Consider the following 15,958-nt stretch of genomic DNA (forward strand, 5'->3'; position numbering starts at 1 on the left):
GGTATCTTTGTTCAAATTTTCAGATGTGTGTGAATTCCTAAGGGATTAAACTGTTAAGGTCCTCGGTCCCTATACTTACACACTACTTAAAATAACTTAAACCAACTTAATCTAAGAATGCCTGAGGGAGGAGTAGAACCTCCGGCGGAAGAGGGCGCGCAATCCGTGACATGGCGACTTTAACCACGCGGCCAATATCTTTGCCAGTAAAATGATTCATCATTATATTTCAATATTCTACATACCGTATTGAGCTATAAACGGAACACATAAAGATTTAATGCATTCAAAAACAAGTTAACAAGCCATTTTACTTACCCCATTGAGTCTTGTTGACATTCTCTCCCCTGTAGTCGAACTCGTAGTAGTAAATGGGTACGTTGGAGACTTCAACCACTTTTCTGACAAAGGCATCAGTCGGCTCGAAATTCTGGATGTCGTTGTTGAACTACCAACATCAAAAGTATTTTCATGAGCCGGTGTGAAACTGGGTCACAAACAATGTAACCGAAATAGTGTTGCGGTGCAACAAGATGATAGAGAAGTGATGTTTTGCTAAAATTTAGTTTTGAAATTTTTAATAAATGTTCAGTTATGGATAAATTATATATAGCAGTCGTTTATGAGTACCTAAACTAATGAATGTTTAACTAAAAATTTACACTATCACTAGTGCATAAATTCTTCATGTGCAAAAATGTTAACTTCTCTGTAATGGTTTCCATTGAGAACAACGTGTCTAATCCAGAATGAGATTTTCACTCTGCAGCGGAATGTACGCTGATATGAAACTTCCTGGGATATTAAAACTGTGTTCCGGACCGAGACTCGAACTCGGGACCTTTGCCTTTCGCGGGCAAGTGTTCTCTGTTGGTAAAGCAATTGCCTCCGAAAGGCAAAGGTCCCGATTTCGAGTCTCGGTCCGGCACACAGTTTTAACCTGCCAGGAAGTTTCATATCAGCGTACACTCCGCTGCAGAGTGAAAATCTCATTCTGGAACCACCCTCAGGCTGTGGCTAAGCCATGTCTCCGCAATATCCTTTCTTTCAGGAGTCCTAGTTCTGCAGGGTTCGCAGGAGAGCTTCTGTAAAGTTTGGAAGGTAGGAGACAAGATACTGGCAGATGTAAAGCTGTGAGGACGGGGCGTGAGTCGTGCTTGGGCTGCTCTGTTGGTAGAGCAGTTGCCCGCGAAAGGCAAAGATCCCGAGTTCGAGTCCCGGTCCGGAACACAGTTTTAATCTGCCACGAAGTTTCAATGTATCTAATGTATAATACTTTCAGAGACAGTTGTAATATAACTGCTGCAGTCAAAGATTTTGCCTCAATTATTGTTGTTTTGACTCTAACTCATTGTTTCGATATTAAACTTGGAATCAATCCAACGTGAGAAATTCCACTAGATTCTTCTGTGAAATAAAGGTGACCAAAATAACTTGAACAAATATCGTGGAATATCCTTAGTGATATCTTTTTTCAAAATATTCGAAAATTAATGTACTCAACAGTAGTCTCAATTTAAAGTAGAAACAATTTGCTTAGGATACCACGGTTTGGATTCCAGAAGGTTAATGAATGGGTAACGAAATATACATATTCATTCACTAACTATTAAAAGTGTTAAATAATAAAACAGCGCCAGCTGGTAATCTTTGTGATCCTTTCCAAATATTTGACTGCAACTTTTATGTAACTGGAGGTTTTACAGGTAACTAGTTTGAATAGTAGTTAACAAACCGAACGCAAAAAGAATAGCATGGTTCAGAAAATGTTGGAAAGATAAAAAGTTTTACTGCCTGGGGAGAAATAATGAAAGGAGTCCCACAGGATCAGTTTTGAATCGACTCGATGTTTAGCAGACAAAACTGAAATTCTGCAGACGTTATTCGTGTCACAATATGTCACGTTAGAGACAAAGAAACAGAAGAATATGTTAATGATGTTCCCGAAAGAATTATTATGTGGTTCTCTGAAAATAGATTCGCGTGACACTCTGTCAAAACGCACTATATTCAGTTCCGTACAACAAACAGAGTCATACCAACAAATGATGCAGAGCGTGAACAGGAGTCAGTGAGTAGGGTACACGCTCCAGATTTCTGGGAGTGCATATTGATGAAAACTTGAACTGCAAGACGCATATTGTTAAGTTTCTCAAACAATTTAGTTCAGGTGCTTTTGCTCTCCATGTGATTGCTAGACTTGGAAACAAAACAACTTGCTGTCATAAGTAGCACATTTCAACTCAATAATGCCTTACAGAATAATTTTTTGGGGTAAGTCATCACTTAGAAAGAAAGTAATTTTAGCAGGAAAGGTAGAGTAAGAATAATACACACTGTTCAGACGTGGTCGTCCTTAAGGGGCCCAACATTTTAATTGCACCGTCACATTACACATATTCGCTATTGAAATTCGTCATAAATAATCCATCAGAGTTTTAGAAAAATAATGATATCGGGACATATAACACAAGATGAAGAAATGACATATTAAAGCTGTCAAGGGCTCAGAAAGGAGTCCTATATCCAGCAACAAAAACTTTTGATCATTTGCTCTATGGCATAATTTGTCTGAAAGGTAATAGAACAAGTTTTCAATTTAACCTAAGATCATCATCCCTGGACAGCCTCTTGTATCCCAAGGCCGAATTTCTATTAAAAAATAGTAACCTGAGAAGAATTTTAAAAAATACGTACGTCATTTTTAAGTGTAGTAACATGACTACTACTAAAATTAAAGTTGCCATTAATGCTGACACTGAAGATATAGTATGCATTCCTGTAAATTGACTCGTTACACTTCAGTTTGACGAGAGAATTGTTCAAATGACCTATGTAACATGTAACTAACTAACTCCCCAAAAAGCAAAATTAGTCATCACATCGGTCAGGTCTTCTTTGGCAACAAGCATGTTACGTGCTACGAAAGTTACGCAATATGTACCAGAAAGATGGAAACATTTCGGTGACAGTGTAGACAATATGAGTAAAATTGCTGCAGAAAGAGGTTCTCTCGGCTGAAAAGCTGTGGTGCACTGGCATATGGCAACGAATGTTACACAGAGAAGCCTGTTGAATGTTCTTGCGCTGATGTCGAACGAAACTGGATGGATCTCTGTGAAACTGGTGGCATATGACAAGGCATTAGGAACACTGTGAACGCTGAAGCTGAATGCATTCAAGACGCACATGAGGTACAGGAGCTACAAATGCAGGAAATTACGAAACAGAGATGTGGACGCTTAAGCTCAGGTCAATTGAAATTATCAGAGAAAGAAAAGTCTGAGAAATCAAAGGAAAAGTCTGGAAAACGGTAACCAACAGAGGAATGGAAGCAGAGGAGGGAAAAATAGTCTATTCTAGAACCAACAACCGGTTGCCCTGAGCAGAATATTTGACAGCTTACAAAAATTCCCAATTCTGTGTTACAATAATTTGGATCGACGACTGTGAACTCAATAATTCTGCGGTGCAAAATTTTGATGGACAGGTTAAGCTATTAGGACATACATCAAATATTTTCTGAATATGCCGAGAAATTCAAAGATTCGTTCTGATCGGAAAGGAGATAGGTGCACTCTCTGAGAATTTTTGCACGAAATTTACTATTTCCTATTAGAAACACAGACGAGATTACCCTGGCAGTGGGATAGAGCATGGTAGCTACATCAGATCTTGAACGAGAAAGACACAACAATACGATTTCTGAATACCTACCGTTCCTAAGTGAAGAGATAATTATGATAGGACTGGTTGGCACCACTGAATAAGAACCATCTTTCTCAAGAATAGAGATATACTGAAAGAACGCTCGTTAGAAGAAGTGCGAGGGAACCTGAGGGAGAATGGCCCTCTAACATACTCGAAAGCGCTAACTAATCGAATAGAAGGGACGGAAGGCGACACGCAAATACATAAAGTCGAGGGATTATGAATTTCCCGGGGCAAAAATTTCATAGCATAACGGTTAACATGTTATACACACATAATGCGCCACGTGAATTGTAGGAAGAGACAGAGAAAAGAAATAATGAAATTTTTAGCTACAAATCTTCAGTTCCCATTGGTAAATAGAGAGAACAATTGTGGGTTACTGTTAGATATTAACAGTGAGAAAACAAAAAGACATGTGTTTGGATATACACTCCTGGAAATGGAAAAAAGAACACATTGACACCGGTGTGTCAGACCCACCATACTTGCTCCGGACACTGCGAGAGGGCTGTACAAGCAATGATCACACGCACGGCACAGCGGACACACCAGGAACCGCGGTGTTGGCCGTCGAATGGCGCTAGCTGCGCAGCATTTGTGCACCGCCGCCGTCAGTGTCAGCCAGTTTGCCGTGGCATACGGAGCTCCATCGCAGTCTTTAACACTGGTAGCATGCCGCGACAGCGTGGACGTGAACCGTATGTGCAGTTGACGGACTTTGAGCGAGGGCGTATAGTGGGCATGCGGGAGGCCGGGTGGACGTACCGCCGAATTGCTCAACACGTGGGGCGTGAGGTCTCCACAGTACATCGATGTTGTCGCCAGTGGTCGGCGGAAGGTGCACGTGCCCGTCGACCTGGGACCGGACTGCAGCGACGCACGAATGCACGCCAAGACCGTAGGATCCTACGCAGTGCCGTAGGGGACCGCACCGCCACTTCCCAGCAAATTAGGGACACTGTTGCTCCTGGGGTATCGGCGAGGACCATTCGCAACCGTCTCCATGAAGCTGGGCTACGGTCCCGCACACCGTTAGGCCGTCTTCCGCTCACGCCCCAACATCGTGCAGCCCGCCTCCAGTGGTGTCGCGACAGGCGTGAATGGAGGGACGAATGGAGACGTGTCGTCTTCAGCGATGAGAGTCGCTTCTGCCTTGGTGCCGATGATGGTCGTATGCGTGTTTGGCGCCGTGCAGGTGAGCGCCACAATCAGGACTGCATACGACCGAGGCACACAGGGCCAACACCCGGCATCATGGTGTGGGGAGCGATCTCCTACACTGGCCGTACACCACTGGTGATCGTCGAGGGGACACTGAATAGTGCACGGTACATCCAAACCGTCATCGAACCCATCGTTCTACCATTCCTAGACCGGCAAGGGAACTTGCTGTTCCAACAGGACAATGCACGTCCGCATGTATCCCGTGCCACCCAACGTGCTCTAGAAGGTGTAAGTCAACTACCCTGGCCAGCAAGATCTCCGGATCTGTCCCCCATTGAGCATGTTTGGGACTGGATGAAGCGTCGTCTCACGCGGTCTACACGTCAGCACGAACGCTGGTCCAACTGAGGCGCCAGGTGGAGATGGCATGGCAAGCCGTTCCACAGGACTACATCCAGCATCTCTACGATCGTCTCCATGGGAGAATAGCAGCCTGCATTGCTGCGAAAGGTGGATATACACTGTACTAGTGCCGACGTTGTGCATGCTCTGTTGCCTGTGTCTATGTGCCTGTGGTTCTGTCAGTGTGATCATGTGATGTATCTGACCCCAGGAATGTGTCAATAAAGTTTCCCCTTCCTGGGACAATGAATTCACGGTGTTCTTATTTCAATTTCCAGGAGTGTATTAATACTCTCCCATTGGCAAAGACACAAATACTGAATGCGCTGGGATAACAAACTGTAACCATTCCTGCATATCTGAGATTTGGTAACCAATTACGTAATATTGGTTTATTAGTGTGAGAAAGGTTAGTGATACTTTCCATTTTAGCAGCACATTGGCTAAGGGAACCAAATTTAGACATTGAGAGGGTCTAAGTCTACCAACGCTAGAAACGTAGGTTTGCCTTTCCTTAATCTATCTTCCAAGATACGTCGTAGGGTCAGTATTGCCTCACGTGTTCCAGTATTTCTACGGAATCCAAACTGATCTTCCCTGAGGTAGGCTTCTACCAGTTTTTCCATTCGTCTGTAAAGAATTGGCGTTAGTATTTTGCAGCCGTGACTTATTAAACTGATAGTTTGATAATTTTCAAATCAATCAACACCTGTTTTCTTTGGAATTGGAATTATTATATTCTTCTTGATGTCTGAGGGTATTTCGCCTGTCTCATACATCTTGCTCACCAGGTGGTAGAGTTTTGTCAGGAATGGCTCTCCCGAGGCCGTCAGTAGTTCTAATGGCATTTTGTCTACTCCCGGGTCCTTGTGTCGACTCAGGTCTTTCATAGCTCTGTCAAACTCTTCACACAGTATCATATCTCCCATTTCATCTTCATCTACATCCTCTTCCATTTCCATAATATTGTTCCTAAGTACATCGCCCTTGTATAGACCCTTTATATACTCGTTCCACCTTCCTGCTTACCCTCCTTTGCTTAGAACTGGTTTTCGATCTGAGATCTTGATATTCATACAATGGTTCTCTCTTCTCCAAAGGTCTCTTTAATTTTCCTGTAGGCAGTATCTATCTTGCCACTACATCCATACATTTGTCCTTTAGACATCCCTGCTTAGCCATTTTGCATTTCCTGTCGAACTCATTTTTGAGACGTTTGTAATGCTTTTTGCCTGTTTCATTTGCTGCATTTTTATATTTTCTCCTTTCATCAGTTAAATTCAATATATCTTCTGTTACCCAAGGAATTCTACTAGCCCTCGTCTTTTTGCCTACTTGATCCTGTGCTGCCTTCACTATTTCATCCCTCAGAGCTACCCATTCTTCTTCTACTATATTTCTTTCCTCCATTCGTGTCAATTGTTCTCCAATGCTCTCACTGAAACTCTCTACAACCTCTGGCTCTGTCACTTTATCCAGGTCCCATTTCCTTAAAGTCCCACCATTTTGCAGTTCTTCAGTTTTAATATCCAGTTCATAACCAATAGATTGTGGTCAGAGTCTACATCTGCCCCTGGAAATGTCTTACAATTTAAAACCTGGTTCCTAAATCTATGTCTTACCATTATATAATCTATCTGATACCTTCTAGTATCTCCAGGCTTCCTCCATGTATACAACCTTTTTCTATGATTCTTGAAGCAAGTTATGCTCTGTGCAAAATAAAGCGATACAGATGGCCGTACCGTAGGTGGAACCACAACGGAGGGGTATCTGTTGAGAGGCCAGACACACGTGTAGTTGCTGAAGAGGGGCAGCAGCCTTTTCAGTAGTTCCTGGGGCAACAGTCTGTATGATTGACTGATCTTGCCTTGTAACACTAACCAAAACGGAATTGCTGTTCTATTACTGCGAAGGGCTGAAAGCAAGGGGAAACTACAGCCGTAATTTTACCGAGGGCATGCACCTTTACTCTATGGTAAAATGATGATGGCGTCCTCTTGGGTAAAATATTCCGGAAGTAAAATAGTCCGCCATTAGGATCTCCGGGCGGGGACTACTCAGGAGGACGTCGTTATGAGGATAAAGAAAACTGGTGTTCTACGGATCGGAACGTGGAGTGTCAGATCCCTTAATCTCGCAGGTAGATTGGAAAGTTTAAAAAGCGAAATGGATAGGTTAAGGTTAGATATAGCGGGAATTAGTCAAGTTCGGTGTCAGGAGGAACAAGCCTTTTGGTCAGGTGAATACAGCATTATAAATACAAAATCAAATAGGGGTAATGCAGGAGTCGGTTTAATAATGAATAAAAAAATAGGAATGCGGATAAACTACTACAAACAGCATAGTGAACGTATTATTGTGGCCAAGATAGACAGGAAGTACAAGTTTATGTGCCAACTAGCTCTGCAGATGACGAAGAAATTGAAGAAATGTATGATGAAATAAAAGAAATTATTCAGATAGTGAAGGGAGACGAAAATTTAATAGTCACGGGTGACTGGAATTCGGTAGTAGGTAAAGGGAGAGAAGGAAACGTAGCAGGTGATTATGTATTGGGGCTAAGAAATGAAACAGGAAGCCGCCTGATAGAATTTTGCACAAAGCATAACTTAATCATAGCTAACACTCGGTTCAAGAATCATAAAAGAAGGTTGTATACGTGGAAGAAGCCTGGAGATACTGACAGGTTTCAGATAGATTATATAATGATAAGACAGAGATTTAGGAACTAGGTATAAATTGTAAGACATTTCCAGGGGCAGATGTGGACTCTGACCACAATCTATTGGTTATGACCTGTAGTTTAAAACTGAAGAAACTGCAAAAAGGTGGGAATTTAAGGAGATGGGACCTGGATAAACTGAAAGAACCAGAGGTTGTACAGAGTTTCAGGAAGAGCATTAGGGAAAAATTGACAGGAATGGGGGAAAGAAATACAGTAGAAGAAGAATGGGTAGCTTTGAGAGATGAAGTAGTGAAGGCAGCAGAGGATCTAGTAGGTAAATAGACGAGGGCTAGTAGTAAACCTTGGGTAATAGAAGAAATATTGAATTTAATTGATGAAAGGAGAAAATATAAAAATTCAGTAAATGAAACAGGCAAAAAGGAATACAAACGTCTCAAAAATGAGATCGACAGGAAGTGCAAAATGGCTAAGCAGGGATGGCTAAAGGACAAATGTAAGGATGTAGAGGCTTACCTCACTAAGGTAAGATAGATATTGCCTACAGGAAAATTAAAGAGTCCTTTGGAGAGAAGAGAACCACTTGTATGAATATCAAGAGCTCAGATGTAAACCCAGTTCTAAGCAAAGAAGGGAAAGCGGAAAGGTGGAAGGAGTATATAGAGGGTCTATACAAGGGCAATGTACTTGAGGAGAATATTATGGAAATGGAAGTGGATGTAGATGAAGATGAAATGGGAGATACGATTCTGCGTGAAGAGTTTGTCAGAGCACTGAAAGACATGAGTCGAAACAAGGCCCAGGGAGTAGACAACATTCCATTGGAACTACTGACGGCCTTGGGAAAGCCAGTCCTGACAAAACTATACCATCTGGTGAGCAAGATGTATGAGAGAGGCGAAATACCCTCAGACTTCAAGCAGAATATAATAATTCCAATCCCAAAGAAAGCAGGTGCTGACAGATGTGAAAATTACCAAACAATCAGTTTGATAAGTCACGGATGCAGAATACTAACGCAAATTCTTTACAGACGAATGGAATAACTGGTAGAAGCCGACCTCGAGGAAGATCAGTTTGGGTTCCGTAGAATTACTGGAAAACGTGAGGCAATATTGACCCTATGACTTATCTTAGAAGCTAGATTAAGGACAGGCAAACCTACGTTTCTTGTATTTGTAGACTTAGAGAAAGCTTTTGACAATGTTGACTGGAATACTCTCTTTCAAATTCTAAAGATGGCAGGGGTAAAATACAGGGAGCGAAAGGCTATTTACAGTTTGTACAGAAACCAGATGGCAGTTATAAAGAGTCGAGGGGCATGAAAGGGAAGCAGTGGTTGGGAAGGGAGTGAGACAGGGTTGTAGCCTGTCCCCGATGCTGTTCAATCTGTATATTGAGCAAGCAGTGAATGATACAAAAGAAAAATTCGGAGTAGGAATTAAAATCTATAGAGAACAAATAAAAACTTTGAGGTTCGCCGATGACATTGTAATTCTGTCAGAGACAGCAAAGGACTTGGAAGAGCAGTTGAACGGAATGGACAGTGTCAGGAGAGTATAAGGTGAACATCAACAAAATCAAACGAGGATAATGGAATGTAGTCGAATTAAGTCGGGTGATGCTGAGGGAATTAGATAAGGAAATGAGACACTTAAAGTAGTAAAGGAGTTTTGCTATTTGGGGAGCAAAATAACTGACGATGGTCGAAGTAGAGAAGATATAAAATGTAGACTGGCAATGGCAAGGAAAGCGTTTGTGAAGAAGAAGAATTTGTTCACATCGAGTACAGATTTTAGTGTCAGGAAGTAATTTCTGAAAGTACTTTTATGGAGCGTAGCCATGTATGGAAGTGAAACATGGACGATAAACAGTTTGGACAAGAAGAGAATAATGCTGAAGATTGGATGGGTAGATCATATAACTAATGAGGAGGTATTGAATAGGATTGGGGAGGAGAGAGGTTTGTGGCACAACTTGACTAGAAGAAGGGATCGGTTGGTAGGACATATTCTGAGGCATCAAGGGATCACCAATTTAGTATTATAGGGCAGCGTGGAGGGTAAAAATCGTAGAGGGATACCAAGAGATGAATACACTAAACAGATTCAGAAGGATGTAGGTTGCAGTAGGTACTGGGAGATGAAGCTTGCAGAGGATAGAGTAGCATGGAGAGCTGCATCAAACCAGTCTCAGGACTGAAGACCACAGCAACAACAATTCATTAGCATTTATTAACATTCATTATCATTCATTGTCATTTATTATCATTCATTGTCATTTATTATTATAGACCTAGATCCACTAGAAAATTGCGCCAAATTACAACATGATAATGTCTCGAAAACTGTACTTCTATTTATTGTTATCATGTATTATTTATTCAAGATGTCTGATTTCCTCGATGAGAAAGCCATTTTTCTTACATCCATAACAAAAATCTATCACAAGTTCAAATCCCATTACCATAATTGATCACACGTACGCAGTTTCTACGTCACTTACCTTTTTTCACTGGTAGCCTATCATATTCGCATCAAAAAATAAACTGCACTTATAGTAACGTAAGTCATGTCCTGAGATTTTGCAGGGGGGAAGGGACTGAAGACTTTATTTCAAGCAGTACGGTCATCACTTTTTCTGTAACACATTCATCACACACGTCTTTGATATGGCAGTGCACTCGCCATGACGTCCACGCTCCAACTGAATTAGTTCAAATCCTCACCACCCCCTGGCCAGCGCGCGGAGACACTGCCAACGCCTGTCACGTGAGGCGGCCGCCCGCGCTGGGCTGCCGGTACGCTGGGGGGCGAGCGCAGTGATCGCTCCCACGTTGTAAACATGTTTTCGCTGGACACACTGGAACTTGCCGAGTTTGACGTCACAGCGGTCCCTTGTCCACTCACCACGTGTATTCGTCGCCTCCGCACGTTTCCCGCCAAAATTGTTTGCCTTGGAGCTGAATCACACAACAGTCGGCCATTCCCTGCCACACTTTTGGAGCAAAAGTTGTTTTCCTGGGCATGTTCAAACCTGTCGATGCCGGCTGCTCACCGTGCACCACGTGTCCTTGTGCGAGCGAGAACGCATTGCTACACTTTTGGCGGCAAAGTTTGCTCTACACTGTTATCCGCCGTGACTATATAACATCGCTTTTGGTCCACACTAGTACGCTCGCTAATTGACTCTCTCTCTTGCGCGCGCAATAACTGTACAATCGCTACGCCGCCGCCCCGCTTACGTCACACATCCTCCCTACACGCGACGGACATAGTCTTCTCTAAATACGTAAGTACTTAATTCCATTTCGTTTTTAATCATATTAAATAATTCAATTTACAACTTCATATACGTATGCAAAGGTGTTCAACTACCTAATTTCAACTACTTTTCGAGGACGAGACAAACACCTCTTACTAGGAACCAGCGCCGAGTTTGAATTCTGGCAGTAAAGAAAGGTCACTTCTGCTTTCTCTACCAACCTAATAAAATTGTTGGAAATAAAGGGCACTTGTACTAACCTCAGCCACCCGACCGCCACGTCCTCCTAGGAACCAGCGCCAAGTTTGAAATCTGCCATTAAACAAAGCTCACTGGCATTTCCGCCACCAACCTCATCACCGCTAAACTAAGCCACCAGCACTCAACCTCTTCATACAAGTTTTGGGTAAAAGGACTCACCCCGCACTAGGCCCATGGATGGAGGAACGAATTTACTTTGTTTAGGAATGGAGTATATGTATCACACCGACATGTTCCATACCATACAGATCTGCAAAACACTCTTACATAACTCATTCATAATGCTCTAGACACACGCTTGCTAATTGCAAACAGTTAAAAATAACTCATAGCACAGCCTAAAGACATGCGAACCGCTCGTAAATAATGCAAAACATTTACATCCAAATAGCCAAACAACTGCTAATTTTCGGAAATAATTTCAGTGCATTGGCTGATGGAAGGAGGAACGAGTGTACTTTATTTATTTGCGACATATCTTTTTGAAACTTTTACTTCTCATAGGTTTCGATATGTAAGGCTGACCTAAGGCATGTTCTGAACTCCATTAGTGCACTACACTTGGCAACACAACCACACCCATCAAGATATTCAATCCAATCCAGACCTGTAACTCCTCTACAGATAAATTTGTCCAGTTATTTGTCGACTCACTCACAGTCTGACCAGATTGCCGTTATTGCGCAAAAACATCTCAGACTACGCTGTGCTGCTCAGGGAAGTAACGAAGGGCTGCACTCTATTTCTTTCAAGCCCTTCTATTTAGTAGTGGAGTATATTTGTCACAAAACACCCGCACTGATCCGACTGTGGTCATCTGACACAGCCCACAAACACGTAAACAGCTCCTAATTTCACCACACAATAGCAAACAGCTCTTAAATAATGCAGTACACAATATCAGCAGACGAGCTCTGTACTCTTAAACTCTCCAAATAAAGCACAGCACAGTGCACAGACATGCCCACAAAATAGTGCAACAGACGCGCCCAAACACCCACAGCTGCCAAACCGACCAAAAGTCTCTGCTCGGCCTCCCCCCAAACATGGCCTCAACACAGTTGCATTCGCGCCTAACACTGGAGAAATTGATATCGCCTATGTGCCTTAGATTACACTCAAAGGCAGGCCCAGGCCACCCACGCGCGTGCGTGCGGTCGGCTCGGGGAGGGCGTTCCAGAGCCTTCACTCAAGTTCAGCATCCGAGCGCTCCTGACAGCCGACCAGAAAGAGCACTCTCATCTGACACACGTGAGAGCTGCATTGTTCTTCTCATGTTTACTGCAGGCGTCTCAGGTCTGGACCTGCCTTCACGCCTATTGTCAGAATAGTGCATAGCTCGTCGACACATACGAATAACGCCGCTGCGGTGTAATGATTGACAACTCTCTATTTATTTTTTCAAACAACTTATTTAATCATACAGTATATCTATCACACAATCACCCTGGGCCATGTTGCATAGCCCACAGACATGCACCCAACCATAATTTAGAGTACACACTATAGCAAACTGCTACTAAATAATGCCCCACACAGATCTGTAGATACGCTCAGTACCCGTAAACTATCCTAATAACGCATAGCAGAGCCTGCAGATCCGCTCGCAAAATAATTCAGCAGACGTGCGCAGGTACCCCTTACTCCGCACCCTGCCCACAGGATCGTGAAGTCACCTATCCATCTGATTGCAGGCCTCGCACAGTCCCTGCTCGGCTTCCGCAAGCGTGAGTTGGCGCGGTCAACGCGCTCGTCAGTGGTCAAAGCACACACACATACGTCTGTCCAGGTCCGCGATCCGTCACAATCCCGAGCCGCGACCACCGAACACAGGTGAAAGTCAACTTTATATCAACGTAGCATAATTCCAAAGTGCAGCCTCCATATGCTAGACACATCATAGCAGCACATGTCTTTACCTCCTATGTCACACTGCGCATTGCTCCTCACACGACATTACACGGCCCTTTAACTAAACATGACTACACATCCCTGCTCTCACCTCGTCGTGTGACCAGCCATCTGAAACCTTCTCAATATTATTCTTACTTTACAACATTTTTTTAAAACGTAAGACCTAATTTACACCTCCCACCGCACCTAACCTCACACCCGTCCCATCATCAACATACGCAAACGTCCTCAACCCTACGTTGACACTCATATATCACCCCACAAACCATGCCCATCAATCAATTTACCATTCTCATCCCCTGTTTTCGAATTACAAACGTAGCCTCTATCTAAACACCAATCAACTCATCTTTCTCGCACTTTCAACAGCAAAATTAATTTTACACACACCCAGAAATACCAAACGCAATTAAAGAGTCAAGCTTTTATACAGAGAATCAAGCACATATGACACACCAATATTCAATGCCTCGTCCATATTTACCACCTCCACCTTGAATTAAATATTATTACCATTGTCGCAACATTCTACAGCTCGATTTGTACCTATTTTTCCGCTCTTAACTATTGTATAAATTCTCACATAAAAAAATCTCGCCCCGCCGTTTAGAGACTCCTTTATCCGAACACATAACATCATTCAACTATCACTTGCTCTTATCTAATAACTTATCCATCAGGCCTGGGGGCAAGGTCACCCCTTTCTTTCTTTCAGCAGCAGACAGCTATTTTTTTACAGTGGTAGCTAAATTGCGCCATCAACTTAACATCAACATTCACGAAAAATATCTTTAAATACGTAAACACACTTACTCAATTACACAGTGGTCCCGCTGAGGACATTGTAAGTAGGCTGTTTAAGTTTTTTTATTGGTAACGCCACCTCTGTATGAAAATCACTGGCTGTGCTGTGTGCAGTCTGTGGCTAGTTTTGCATTGTTGTCTGCCATTGTAGTGTTGGGCAGCGGCAGCTGGATGTGAACAGCGCGTAGCGTTGCGCAGTTGGAGGTGAGCCGCCAGCAGTGGTGGATGTGGGGAGAGAGATGGCGGAGTTTTGAAATTTGTCATGAACTGCTATATTTATATATGATGATATCAAGGTAAACACATTGTTTGTTCTCTATTAATATCTTTCATTTGCTAACTATCCCTATCAGTAGTTAGTGCCTTCCATAGTTTGAATCTTTTATTTAGCTGGCAGTAGTGGCGCTTGCTGTATTGCAGTAGTGGGAGAAACGAAGATTATTGTGAGGTAAGTGATTTAGTGATTTGTGAAAGGTATAGTTTAATGTTAGTCAGGGCCATTCTTTTGTAGGGATTTTTGAAAGTCAGATTGCGTTGCGCTAAAAATATTGTGTGTCAGTTTAAGCACAGTCGTGTATAATTGTTCAAAGGGGACGTTTCATATGTCGACCCTTAGCCTAGGATACCTCACTGGAATCTTCTGATTTTTCTTGTAGTTTGTGTAATTAGTGTAGATTTTGTTTATTGCTAGCGCGTAACTGTAGAGAGAATCTCCTTTGTAGTTGCAGTCTTTCATTGTTGTACAGTAAAACAGTTGTGGCATGCATGTAGATTTGCAGCAAGTATTTCGCAGCTGCAATTAACTAGATATTATTTTCAGTGCTATTTTAATGTGTTCTCTTATTTTTGATCTTCAAATTGTGTTTTTCTGTGTTGTGTGAAATACTGTGACAATAATGGCGTGTGAAAAATGTAATACTAGGCTCCAAAGTAAACTGAGAAATGACAGTGAAAATTAAAGCAGTATGTTAGCGCCACCGAGTAATGAATTAACTGATGTTCAAAGTAGTAATTTGGTAATTGTGCATAGGGAAATGGAGCGGGCGGCAAACAATGGCGTGGACAGTGAAACAATTAGTGAAGAGGGAAGCATTATCGATCGATCGGTCGGCAATAGCTCGCCTCAGGAAGCCGAAATGACACGACACGATCTCGCAAATACTGTAGATTCAGGTTTTGGATCCTCACCGTTTTCTCAAATAAGTCAAGACACATTTTCTGCTTGTCAAAATGTGAATGTTTCCGGTGTAAATTCACTGCCGAAAAGCACTGAGGAACATGTTTCAGACACCAATGCATTGTTATTACAATTAATACAACAAATGGGACAAACACAGCAAAAGCTTCAAAAGTTAGACACAATGGAACAAAATCAGAGACAAACACAGCAAAAGCTTCAAAAGTTAGACTCAATGGAACAAAATCTTAAAAAGTTAGACGCAATGGAACAAAATCTTCAAAAGTTAGACTCATTGGAGCAAACTCTTGAGCAAACACGTGAGGATTTAACTACTGAGTTACATCACATTGAATCGAAATGTCAAAAAGTCTGTAATGACGTAAAAACACAAATTTGTGAGCATTTCCAACCTATTTTTTCGCGTCATGAAAATGCACTACAGAATCACGAAGCAGCCATAAAAGAACTGCAAACTATTGTTCATGAAAATCATGAGACCTTGCAAGCAAAATTTGACTCAGTTGCATCTACCGATACGGTTATGCAACTTGCAAAAACTCAGGAAAACT

The 15,958-nt window shown here is 42.4% G+C and overlaps 1 protein-coding gene across 1 annotated transcript in view; it reads right to left on the reverse strand.

Moving 5' to 3' along the window:
* The window catches only part of LOC124789359 (juvenile hormone esterase-like), a 132,127-nt gene that overhangs the window by 24,290 nt on the left and 91,879 nt on the right, over positions 1 to 15,958 (reverse strand). The window contains exon 9 of the mRNA XM_047256685.1: positions 319 to 448. Within this exon, the coding sequence (XP_047112641.1) occupies positions 319 to 448 (130 nt within the window). The remainder of the gene's footprint in view (positions 1 to 318; positions 449 to 15,958) is intronic.

The sequence above is a fragment of the Schistocerca piceifrons genome, chromosome 3 (assembly GCF_021461385.2).
Source record: "Schistocerca piceifrons isolate TAMUIC-IGC-003096 chromosome 3, iqSchPice1.1, whole genome shotgun sequence".
Classification (NCBI taxonomy): Eukaryota; Metazoa; Arthropoda; class Insecta; order Orthoptera; family Acrididae; genus Schistocerca; species Schistocerca piceifrons.